We start from the raw sequence: 12,069 nt of genomic DNA, 5'->3' as shown, positions 1-12,069 counted from the left end.
CCCCAGTTTTGCAAGACAAAAGCCACGCCTCCGCCGCTTGCCCCAGCATCTAGAATTATTCAGAGGTATACTGCCTCTGAACATGGAGGTTCCATTTTGCCATGCTGGCCGTAGCCAAGCCCTATCCTCCTCTAGGAATGCATCTCATCCCTTTCTAAAGCCCTCCCTTTCTAAGGCCATCACCACAACCCGAGGCAGAGAATTCCACAGGCGAATTTTGCGCCTGGTGTAAAAGTCCTTCCTTCCTGGGTCTGCTCTGACTCTCCTGCTAATCGCTTTCCTCGAGTGACTCCGAGTTCTAGTATATCATGGCAGAGGGAGAGAAAAGCGGGGGAAACCCAGACCTTTCTATCCACTCTGTCTACACCGTAGCTAATGGGATGAACCTGTCTCAGGAGCTAAGCCATAGAGGGCCGGGCGGTCTTGGCTAAGCTGAACCTCGGGGGAAATGCGAGGCTCCCCCGCTGCTGCTGCTTCTGTGTGTGTGGTGTGTGTTTTAGTGGCACCGCCGCGCTCCCCGCTTTCTCCCTCGGGCTGGTTTTGCTCGTGCCTCTGCTTGTCTTCGCTGCTGCCGCCGCCGCCGCCGCCACGGCTGCGTTGGGGGATGTGGCTGCGTGTGGCAGGGTGTAGCCGATTCCGGCCGGAGCTGTGTGTCGCGGGCTTCGGGAGAGATTTATTGGCTGCCTCCTGCTAAACCACGCTTGAGTAATCGGAGCTGCTGAAGCCCGAGGAGGCTCGGGAGGGGCGCGGGGAGGGGGACGTCACTCCCTCCCTCTCGCCGCACGGAGGAGAAGAAGAAGAAGAAGAAGAAGACGAGCCGGAGTCTCCCATCCCTCCACAAGCGCCTCGGCTCCCGGCCATCATGTGCCTGGCGGGCAGGGGCGAGGTGTAGGGCGTCGCGGCGGCAGAGCGAGCCGTAGCCCGAGCCACCTTGGGGCCAGTCCCCCTCCACCCCCAGCCGCTCCATCCCGGCGACCAGCGTGCCCGTTGCGCCCAGAGGAGACCCGGGCATGGAGCGGATCCCAGGAAGGCGAGCGGCTGCCCGGGAGCGGCGCTGAGCGAGGAAGAGCCTGGTGCCCGGCGGCGGCGGCGGCGGCCAGAGGCGCGATGGTCTCCCGCAAAGGGTAGGAAGAGAGAGCGACAGGGGAAGCGAGCGGGCGACCGAGCCGGCGAGAGCCGTCGGTGGAGGGAAAGAGGAGCGAGCAACATGCCTGTTCGCAGAGGTCATGTGGCACCGCAAAACACCTTCTTGGGGACCATCATCCGGAAATTCGAAGGGCAAAGTAAGTTGTTCTCTTCCCCTTGGCGAGGTCGCTGCCGAGGGCAGGCGCGCTCTCCAGCCCTGCTTCTTGCAGGTTGTCGGGGCAGGAGAGGCGGGCAGCCCTGCCACTCGGAGCGGGTGCAAGTTCAGCAAAAGGCCGGACTTGGGAGGCTGGTTGCTGCTGCCCCTCGCCTCTCTTGCAGAGGTGCACAAGACAGGTCCCCTCCTTCTTCCCAGGAGCGGGTGCCGTCACTCTTGCCTGGCAGCTCAGCTCTTCCCTACCTTGCTCAGATGGCTTCAGATGGCATCATGCCTGAGAGCATTTTCTCCATCAGGGGGTTAAGGTGGATTTTAATCTCGTCCTGGGAGGTGCACAGAGAGAAGAAACTGCCCACCCCTTTCTTACCTTGGCCTTAAACCTTTGACCTTCTTGACAAAGACTTCAGGAGTGTATGGGGAGTGTCCAGTAGTCAAATCCCCAAAGGGGATCTTCTTGCCAGTGACTTGGCTGATCTATAAGATCCTTCCTAATTTGGGAGTTGATTACCTAACCGAGAATGTAAAGTGCTCCCGGAGCATTACCTTGCTTGATCTTGGGATGGTTACAGGTATCGATTATAAGATAACACCTGACCTGGCCTGCAAAAACTGTAAACTGAAACAGTATGTTGGGCACACACACACACACACACACACACACACACACACACAATATCTAGTAAATTCCCAATATATAAAACACTTTTTAAAAAGCCTATAATAAACAGCATGCTAACTGCAGATTTTCTCTCTCTAAGGATAGATAACATTTCTATCAATATAAGAGACTTGAAGCTCACATAAGACATACAAAGGTCAGATCCTGCAGCCCTTTGGGATGTAAATAGCCTATTAAAGTCAGTAGTGACTTTAATCTCTGTGAGGGTGTGCTGTGCATAATGAGGCCACTGAGTGACATGAGCTATGGTTGCAGCGAAGAGAGCTTCAGGCGCCTCTCTCTGGGAGTAGTTGTTTATTATGGACATTTGACATACTGTGCAAGGGGTGAAGGGAAACCCAGAGGAAATCATGCAAGATTTCAATAGCCTTGCAGATTTCCCATTGTGCTTTTCATATGTAAATATGAGATTGTTGTGTAGCTTATGGGGCTCTATCATGCACACATCACTCATGTGACAACACTGATGCAGCCAGGGAGGGAGGATCTGAGTCATACCTTGGTCCATAATGCTAAGGCAATGTGGCTTCAAAGCTACACCTGCCATTTAAAACAACAAGGGCAGCAAAAATGAACAGGCAAAGCAACTTCTCTAGTGAGAACCTTCAGGCACATGTTGCAAGAGAGAAATCTCTGACTGAGGCTATCATTTAAAGTCATTCACCATCTCATACGATGTGGTTTCTGCACATGTGTGTGATTAAGGCTGTCAGATCCTCTGGTCCTGAAACAACTGAAAATTGGTTAAATCAAGGGAATTTTTAACATGGCCAACTGTCTAAGATTGGGGTGCACTTACCGTGTTTTACAATTAAATTCTCTAGTTTGCTTCTTATGAAATAAACATGTCACCATCATCATGGTGGCATCCTTTATTTTAGAAGTCAAAGTGGATAAGGAGGAGTCTTTAAAATCATGATGCCATCACTGAGTAGGGGAGGAGACCTGGGATGCCAATGGTGGCCCAGGCAGGAAGGAACGAAAGCCGTCTACCTTCACACATGACATTGTATGGAATTATTTGCAAAGCCAAGTTAAACTATGATCTGAACTTCCCAGTTCTTTTCCCACCCTACCTGCCCTGCGATTAATTTGAGCCAAAGTTGCTTCACGGAACGTAGGCCTGTTAGACCTGCATTCTTCACTGTAAGGCCCAGGGGACAGGGGCAGCTCCCATCACCCCTAAGTGCAGCTTCCTGACGCATTCTTTCTTGGGCCTGTGTGGAGTTTTGACCAAGGCTGAAGACTCTGCACAGTCCTCCTGGCACCATGCAGAGTCCACCGTTCCCACTGGCAACCGTTTCCATCAGCCCAGTGCTGGTGGGCTCCTAAAAGGGGAATGGAGCCCTCTTCAGCCCCTGCACCAACTTGAAAGCTGTGCACAGAGTCCCGGGAAGTGTAGCCCTCCTCAGTTCTTTCCTCCTAGAGCTCTTAAGAGAGGCCGCCATCTCTCTTAAAGGGCCCTCCCAGCACTGGGGAAAGCGCAGTACTGTGCAGAGGCCATCACAGTGAGAAAGGGCTCTCTCACACTGAAGGTTGTTTGCGAAAGTGGCCACTGCTTGAAAAATAGTCAATAAGACCATTGACTTAAGACCCTCTGTTGTGAACTTGTGAGACCTATTAAATGAGATTTGCAAACAGCCTGAGCTATAATTAAAGCCTGAGAATTACATACACACACTCCCCATCCATCCATCCACCCACCCAATGGCTCAGCTGGGAAATGCTTGACTAACAAGCAGAAGGTTGCTGGTTCAAATCCCCACTGGTTTGTTTCCCAGACTGTGGGAAACACCTATATTGGGCAGCAGCTGTATAGGAAGATGCTGAAAGGCATCATCTCATACTTCACGGGAGGAGGCAATGGTAAACCCCTCCTGTAGTCTACCAAAGACAACCACAGGGCTCTGTGGGTGCCAGGAGTCAAAATCGACTTGACGGCACACTTTACCTTACCCATCCATCCAAGTTCAGTATTGGCCATTTTACCTTCCTGTTGTACATTTCCAACAATAACAACAAGCCCTACAACTATATTTATGGCCCGCAATAATCTTTGCCATACAACTATTCTTGGCTCTTACTTTATGTTTTTGCCAAAGTCAATGAACTTTGAGTTTAATCCATATACTTTATACTGAAGTTTTTAAAGACCTGAGTAGATAGACCTGAGTAGTATTAAATATCTTGGAGGCCACTACACCATAGAAATCAGATGCAGAAAGAGCTGCTGTTCAGGCAGCTGAGACTTCATGAAATGTTGCAAGATTACTGAAAAATGCATTACTTTTTTATTGCAGATAAAAAATTTATCATTGCTAATGCTAGAGTGCAAAACTGCGCTATCATCTACTGCAATGATGGGTTCTGTGAGATGACTGGATTCTCCAGGCCAGACGTCATGCAAAAACCATGTACCTGTGACTTCCTTCATGGACCAGAGACCAAAAGGCATCACATTGCCCAAATTGCGCAGGCGTTGCTTGGGTCAGAGGAGAGGAAAGTGGAAGTCACTTATTATCATAAAGATGGTAATGTAATTTCAGTTTCTTTTAAAAAAACATGAGTAATTAACTTGTTTTGAAAGAGATTTGAAAACTTAGCTTATTTTATGTGATGGGTCAGATGCTCACGTAGCATTATTTTATTTAGGATTTTTGCTTGTTTGTGCTCACTCGGTATTATTTGATATAGCATAGTAGAATTGTGCTGCTTCTTTCCTGAATTGTGGTAATCTGAACAGGGTTGTTATCCTAAACACATTTATTCTGAAGTAAGGATCCACTCAAATCAGTGCAACTTCCTTCTAATTAAATCTGCCTAGGACTGGTGTGTTACGCAGGGCCCGCATTTCCTTAAAGTGATGTGAAGTAGTTGCTTCAGGAAGCAGATTCCAAAGGGGGGCACCATTTTGTCATTCTGTGTGCCATTTTTGCCCATTTGTGCCAATGGCATTCTGCATGCCATTCTTTGAAATGAACTCTATTCCTGGGAGATGAAGTCTGTGAGTCATTTTGGTGTTTTCTTTCAGGTGCAAAAATGATAAGGCAGGCACTGTATGTAAGAAGGAATGCTGAATATGTGCATTTCAAATGCATATCCTTTTCTTTTGCCGAAATCCAACATCTCTTTATATTATCATTATCATTATTTGGTGTGAAATGTAATTTAGAATTCATATTTGTAATATACAAATTAGTTTAGAATGTTTAATTAATTGTTATCTGATTCATTCATGAAGTATGTCTGTCTTGTCCCCATTTTACATATGGGAAACTATGGTTGAGAAAGATAGAGTGATTTCCTAAAGTCAAGCAATGGCCATAATCCAATATAGAGTTAAGCCAATTGAAATCAATTGTAATTCAGATTTCTCAGTTTCAGATCTACCAATGTGTTACTCAGTAGGCATTTCCTTGCCATCCTGAGTGGCATTAGAAATGTGCACAACTGCAGAATTAGAACGAAAATACAGAATTAGAATTAAATTACTGCCACTTTTTGCCACAGTAGACTGTGCTGTGACAGACATACACGGAGGCACATGAAGACACTGTTTAAAGAGGAGCAAAAGAAAGAGGTTCCCCTTAGTTGTGCTGCTTGTTGTTTGCACAGATGTGTAATGGTTCCAACAAATTAAGGAAAAAAGATTTTAATGCTGAGAGTGTTGTCTGTATGGATTATTTCACATCATGAAAAAAGCAGAGGCATATGGTTAAATTAAATGGGACATCTGAATGATATAGTTGCTCAGTAGGCAATATAAATAGTCATAGAATCTTGTCATCAAACAGTAAACTTTCAACAAACATCCATTTCATATACTAAGTAATTTATTGGAAGAGGGATTTTAAAAAAAGAATCTACCTGTTTCACATAGAAGATGGTTTAGAGATTTGTGTCCCCCCCCTCCCAAAAGAAAGACTAAAGACTGACTGTAATATAATTTGCATGATTACTCATAGAATGAACTACTAAGAACACAACCTTGCTATGCATTTGATGGCAAAACCTAAAGGAAAATAAAGATGTGTGTTCCTATGTCATGATCCATCCTGATTAGGGAATTACAGTGTTAATTCCTTCTGAATGTTGAAATTAGTTTTCTTTTCTGACCATTCAGCATTATAAATCAGACATTAAAGAAGTCAGAATAATGCATAATACATAATAATACATAAGTAATGCTGTACTCTATTTTTGTTTGCACTGTGTATATGTATTCAAAGGGAGAATGCAAAGCAATCTCATATATTCAAATCTGGAGCCGTAATTAGCTTTGGATATGTGCCAGCATGCTGTTTACATTCATTTGAGCACTGAGACAATAGAGGGGAATCATGCTTTAAAGTAGTAGTGACAAGTTTGTCTCTCTGATGGCATTGCCAAGCTGACTTTTGTGGAGTTAGCTGGTAGAGTGATTCCTATTGCTAGTAAGAGAAGAATGTGATTCCTTCCTTTAATATATCTCTTTATCAGATTCCTTTCTGATAAAGGAAAGTGTCCAAGAGAAACTATTTCAGTTGATTAAAAAAAAGTGGTTGTGATTTTATTGGTTATGAATGAATGAACTTACTTATCACCTTTATATTTTCATTTTTTTCTATGAAGCTCAAGGAAGCATATTTGGAGGTTGTCCAGTTTGTATTCTCAACCCTGTGAATTCAGTTAAGTTGATCCACAGAAAGTACTTAAACCAGTTTAAAAATAGTTCCCTCTGTGAAAGGGGCTAGGGATCTAACAGAATTCTTAGCATTCTCAATGCAGGACAACTCCCAGAATACCTTGGGGGTGGACCTATGATGGTTAAATGGATGTAAAACCAATAAGGTTCATAGTGCAGATAAGGCCATAGCGACTGGGCTAAGATTCCAGAGTGAGCTGTATCACTGAATGAATGACTATTTAAATCCGGGGCTTTAAGTCCAATGCATCAATGGTTCTCAAAAGAACTACATGTTAGCTTGAGAATTTGGTCTTTTATACTGCTATAGATTCTTAGCTAGTTCTATGGAAGAGTAAGTTGGCTATGATAACAGCAAGGCAAATACCAAATCCTATGGAAAATAAATAGTACAAAATGCTGATTTCAATGGCTGACATCTTCCTCCCCCTCTTCATTAGGCCTGTGCAAATTCAGATTCTAAAATATAGATTTTATCATAAATTGTGCAGAATTGGTAAAAATTTGTAAAATCCTAACCTTTCTCTCCCCAAATTGGCTCCCTGAAAATTGGATTGGTAAAATTAGAATGAATTCCAAAATATCAAAATTAATTTAGGAAATATGTCAGAATTTGCAAAATGGCACCCACAATGTGTTTTGGTGGGATTGTCACCAAGGGTTCAATAAAGTGGCCAAAATCATGTTCTTTAGTGTATTTTCATGTTTTTTTTAGTGGGGGAGCTTGAGCAAAATGCAAAAGTTTGAACATTAAATGCTTTTAGCTTGTGTTTCTTCAAATCTAAAGAGAGAGGTCTGATGGGAGAGGTTTCAGAGGGAGATGACTTTTGAGTGGCAGAGGGCAGTGGCCAAACAAGGAGCATTTCACCAAACAGCCTCATGCTTCTCCTCCAATCACTGTGCTGTGAGGGAGGGATACAGATCCCTTTATTATCCTTGCGCAAGAGATCTCCTGCCTGCCTGCCTGAAGCGAGCTCCAACCAACCACCAACACCACTACATGTCACCACCAACGCTCTCTGGGATCTGCTAGCCAACTCTGAGTGCCCTCCAACACAGGGTGCTTTGCATAGTTCCAGCACTCCATGGCTGGCCAGGCTTCCCTAAAATGTTGAAAGTTGCATGGAAAAGCAGTGTGGTGCTCCATGCACAGCCCGGTTTGGGGCATCTTTTTCTTTGGCAGTTTTCCAAATGAGTTCAAATAATCTTTTAATGGTTTGACTGATTTCCTCCAGGAAAGAACCCCAGAGTCCTGCCATCAAGGACTATCTCTATGCCCAGTTTCAGACTCTATGCTGAGCCATTTCAGAAATATAAAAGTTGGCATAATAAGGAGTACTGTTACCATTTTTTATGAAGACACATTTCAGAATACTCCAAATAGGATGGAATGAGGGTCCAAGAGGGGAGATTCAATTTCCAAAGTTTTTGAAGTTCTCTGCCTTGAAACAAGCCAGTTTGGGCAATTCTTAGATTTTATTTTTTTTAAAATTTACAAATTTGCAAAAAATCACTAGTTCACCCAATCTACTTCAAATTGTATACATTGTCTCCTGCCATCCAGCCCCACATGTGCCCAATATCTAATCCCTAGGACCATCCCCAGATTTTTTGTTATATTTCCCCATTGACCACTATGGGGGGAAATCTGAATTTAAATTGGAATTCAGATTCAAATTCTGAATCTGATATCCAACATTATCAGAGCCCATAGAATCCAAATCCAACATTTTCAAAGTCAGATAGATCAGATCCGAATCTGAATCTGAATTTTCTGAACACACACAGGCCTACTATTTATATACCGCTTTTCAAAAGCAGTTTCCAATCCTACCTAATGTTGTGCATGTGAAACAAAGAAAATACCATGTGTGCAGCATTAGTGTTCCCACTTCTGAACTATGGGGGCTTGTGCATGGAAGGAGTGATTTTTGCTGACCCTCCCTTTCCCTAGAAGTGCTCCCATGAAACCCAGTAGCCGGTCCTTGAGGGTCACGCAAGCCCTCGGGGGCCTAATTTTGGGTTGCATGCAGTGTTCCCTCTAATTCCCATATGTTGTTGCCTACAGCTCCCAGAATCCCCAGTTGCAATAGCTTTTGCTTGGGGATTATGGGAATTGTAGTCAACAACATCTGGGAATCCCTGTTAGAGGGAACACTGCTTGCATCGAGTGCTTTTGTGGAAAGGGGTGATCAGCAAAAAATCATGCCCCTCTACACAAACCATTGCATTTCAGAAGTGGGGAAACTAGTACTGCAGATACATGAAGTTTGTTTTCTTTGTTTTGGCTCATGCACTCAGCATTCCGATGTCAGCCAATGTACTGTGGTGTATTTGCTATTCTATGGTGTAGTCATATATTCCGTTTAAAAGAAATGAATGGACTACAAATGTGTGTGTATCTACTCATTCATGATATATTATATACAAATTCAATCCAGTAAAAGCTCTTATTATCTGCGATGTCTCAGGGCCAGTCTTCATATCCTCACTGCAGTGTGGCTGCTTCTTTGAATGACTTCAATGTGCCAGCTGTTGTCACCACTGGTAAACTATTGTTGTGGAGCAATTGGCCACAGGCTTGGGGTGACCTGCTTCCCAAATGTCTAAAAGAAAGGTTTCTACAGGTGTTGTGAAAATTACAAAATGGCAAAGCACACCATGTAAATGGCTTATCATGGAATCAAAGTCCATCACCACCTAAGATGATTTAAAGCAGCTTCTACAGGTCCACTGTAATGTTAGTTACCGGAATGATCTGATTATCCACTGTATACTGCACTAAAACAGAGCATTTATTTATCCTAATATTTGATCATTCTAAATTTGCAGTGGTTCAAAATCTTCTTTAGGCTACTCATATAAACTAGAGTAACCTGTTCCGTATGAATGTAAAGTTTGAATGCATGTAGCTGAAAGTATTTAAAAGAACAGCCCTGAGAAACAGTGAACAGGGCTTTTCAGTTTACCTGACAGATGGGCCAGCCTCACATCTTGAATTATCAATCTCTTTTCCATTTGACAACCAGACTAGCATTGCACTGGTTTATTTATTTATTTATTTGGCACATTTATATCCTGCCCAAAACGTACATCTCTGGGTGGCTCTGGTTGAAGAGTGGCAGATGTTCAAACTAGTGTTGCATGTGTGGAATATGGGAAGAGCAGAAGGTTCCAAGTTCTCTCCCTGGCTTCTCCAAGATAGGGCTGAGAGAGATTCCTGCCTGAAACCATGAAGAAGCCACTGCCAGTCTGTGAAGAAAATACTGAGCTAGATAGACCAATGGTCTGACTCCGTATATGGCAGCTTATGCCCCTATGTCCTATGTGAATAATGTGTCATGCATGTGATGGGGAGGGAGTTATTTTTGCTAATTCCCCCTTCCCTTTGCAGTCACCGGTGCCTTCCAAAAATACATCAATGAAGTTCCTCCAACCCACAAAAACAACAACCTTTATTACAGTCACAGACCAGCACAGACCCTCAGGGACATATTTTTTTAGAGGCAAGGAGGGCTGCAGAGAAAAGGCAGATTGGTGAAAAATTCCACTCCGCACAGGGCCAGATTAAATTCTTTGTAGACCCTAGGCACTCTCATAATTGTAGGCCCCTAAGATAGATCTATAGTTAATGTTTGCATTGTTCACAATGTAAATATCCCCTAATACTGCAGTGTCCAACTACTGGCCCATGGGCCAGATCAAGCCGCAGAGCTCAACTGACTGGCCCGTGTGAAGCAGCCCTGGGACAAGATGCTGCTGTCTCTCTTCCCCTTGCCACATACCAAAGAGGTGGCATGTCTCCTTATTTGCAGTTTCGTTTTAACCCGCCACTATCACTAGTGATATTTCTCTCTCTTTTTCACCCACCCAGTGCACCTCAATGGAAGCCATGAGTTGCTTCCTTTCTCCACTGCTGCCACTCTCCTCTCCTCTTGTGGTGGGCTTTTCAACATGCTTTTCAACATGCAAAGTGCTAGCCAAGGAGAGGAAAATGGGAGATGAAGAGTGAGGAGGAAGACAAAGTCAAAAGGTGGCATGGGGCACTTTTTCTCTGGGCAAGGGAGAGAGGAGAAGGGGAGGGAGGAAGGAAGACAGTGAGAGAGAAACAGGAGGAGGAGGAGGAGGAGGAGGAGGAGGAGGAGGAGGAGGAGGAGGAGGAAAGAAGGGTGAGTGGAGAGTAAGGAGGGGAAGAGGGGTTCTGCTTTTCTTGGGGCATTATGTTGTTTTGGAATTATTGATCTGAGTACTGGGTGTTAAAAATCTGTTGAGAGCAATCACATTATTATTATTATTATCATCATCATCATCATCATCATCATCATCAATAAATTCAATTTCTATACCGCCCTTCCAAAAATGGCTCAGGGCGGTTTACATAGAGAAATAACAAATAAATAAATAAGATGGCTCCCTGTCCCCAAAGGGCTCACAATCTAAAAAGAAACATGAGATAGACACCAGCAACAATCACTGGAGGTACTGTGCTGGGGGGTGGATAGAGCCAGTTACTCTCCCTGCTGCTAAATAAAGAGAATCACCACATTAAAAGGTGCCTCTTTGCCAAGTTAGCAGGGGACGTATAATGGCTATGTTCAGAATGTATTCTAAAAATATCAATCAAATAAAATTTTCCTGAGCATATTTTGGTGTAAAAAGTAGGGCATTCAGCTAATTTTAGTGGCAGGATTGTGCATGCAAAATTTGGTATCTGTAGGTCATCAGGAAGTATGATCTTCAGAATTTCTTCACAAAACTACCAAAACATTTATTTAAAATTTCCCTGAGCATATTCTGGTGTAAAAGTAGTGCATTCAGCCAATTTAAGTGGCAGGCAAGGAAGAGAGGAAGAAAGGAAGAAAAATAGAAAGTAGCGGGGAGGAAGATAAAAGGCAGTGCAAGGTGGATGTGAGAAGGCAGCATGGGGCTATGGGCAGCCTCAGAAGGTTCATCAGGATCAAATTCAGCCCACCAAATTGAATTTGACACCCCTACCCTACTACATCCTATAATATGTCTAATATTCACAGGGCCCATCTGCAGGGCCCATCAGAATAAATGGATCTGCAGGGTCTATCGGGATTCTTTCCTCACAAGAAGATGTATTGTGGGGTGGGGTGGGGAGGGGAGAGTTTGATAACAGGTTTTCCAGATGTTAAGATGGTTTTTAGAACATATGCCATTTTGGGAACAAACTGTGAAGGGGAGTGCTCTTTTTCAAAGTTGAAACATATGTAGAACTGTCTTAGATCAACCATGGGACAGAACCAACTATATTGTTATGGTGTTAAAGTAATTCAATTAGAACAAATTATTAAGTTTGATTTCACAGTTTTCTTTTCTCATTTTTGAATCATCTGATATTTGGGGGGGCCTAAAACCTTTTTGTAGGCCCTTCGGAGCTTT

The 12,069-nt window shown here is 43.8% G+C and overlaps 1 protein-coding gene across 12 annotated transcripts in view; it reads left to right on the top strand.

Moving 5' to 3' along the window:
• Positions 1-607: 607 nt before the first annotated feature.
• KCNH7 (potassium voltage-gated channel subfamily H member 7) overlaps positions 608-12,069 on the top strand; it is a 440,460-nt gene continuing 428,998 nt past the window's right edge. For 7 of the 12 annotated variants that reach the window (XM_053261663.1, XM_053261646.1, XM_053261653.1 and 4 more), the window contains exons 1-2: positions 609-1,283; positions 4,280-4,510. In XM_053261663.1, coding sequence (XP_053117638.1) covers positions 1,208-1,283; positions 4,280-4,510 — 307 coding nt within the window. In that variant the 5' untranslated portion in view covers positions 609-1,207. Of the gene's footprint in view, positions 1,284-4,279; positions 4,511-12,069 lie in introns of all 12 variants that reach the window. The other 5 variants (XM_053261721.1, XM_053261635.1, XM_053261672.1 and 2 more) reach the window with 2 other exon arrangements.

Source organism: Hemicordylus capensis, chromosome 1 (genome assembly GCF_027244095.1).
Source record: "Hemicordylus capensis ecotype Gifberg chromosome 1, rHemCap1.1.pri, whole genome shotgun sequence".
NCBI lineage: Eukaryota > Metazoa > Chordata > Lepidosauria > Squamata > Cordylidae > Hemicordylus > Hemicordylus capensis.
This window is presented reverse-complemented; position numbering and strand designations above follow the sequence as displayed.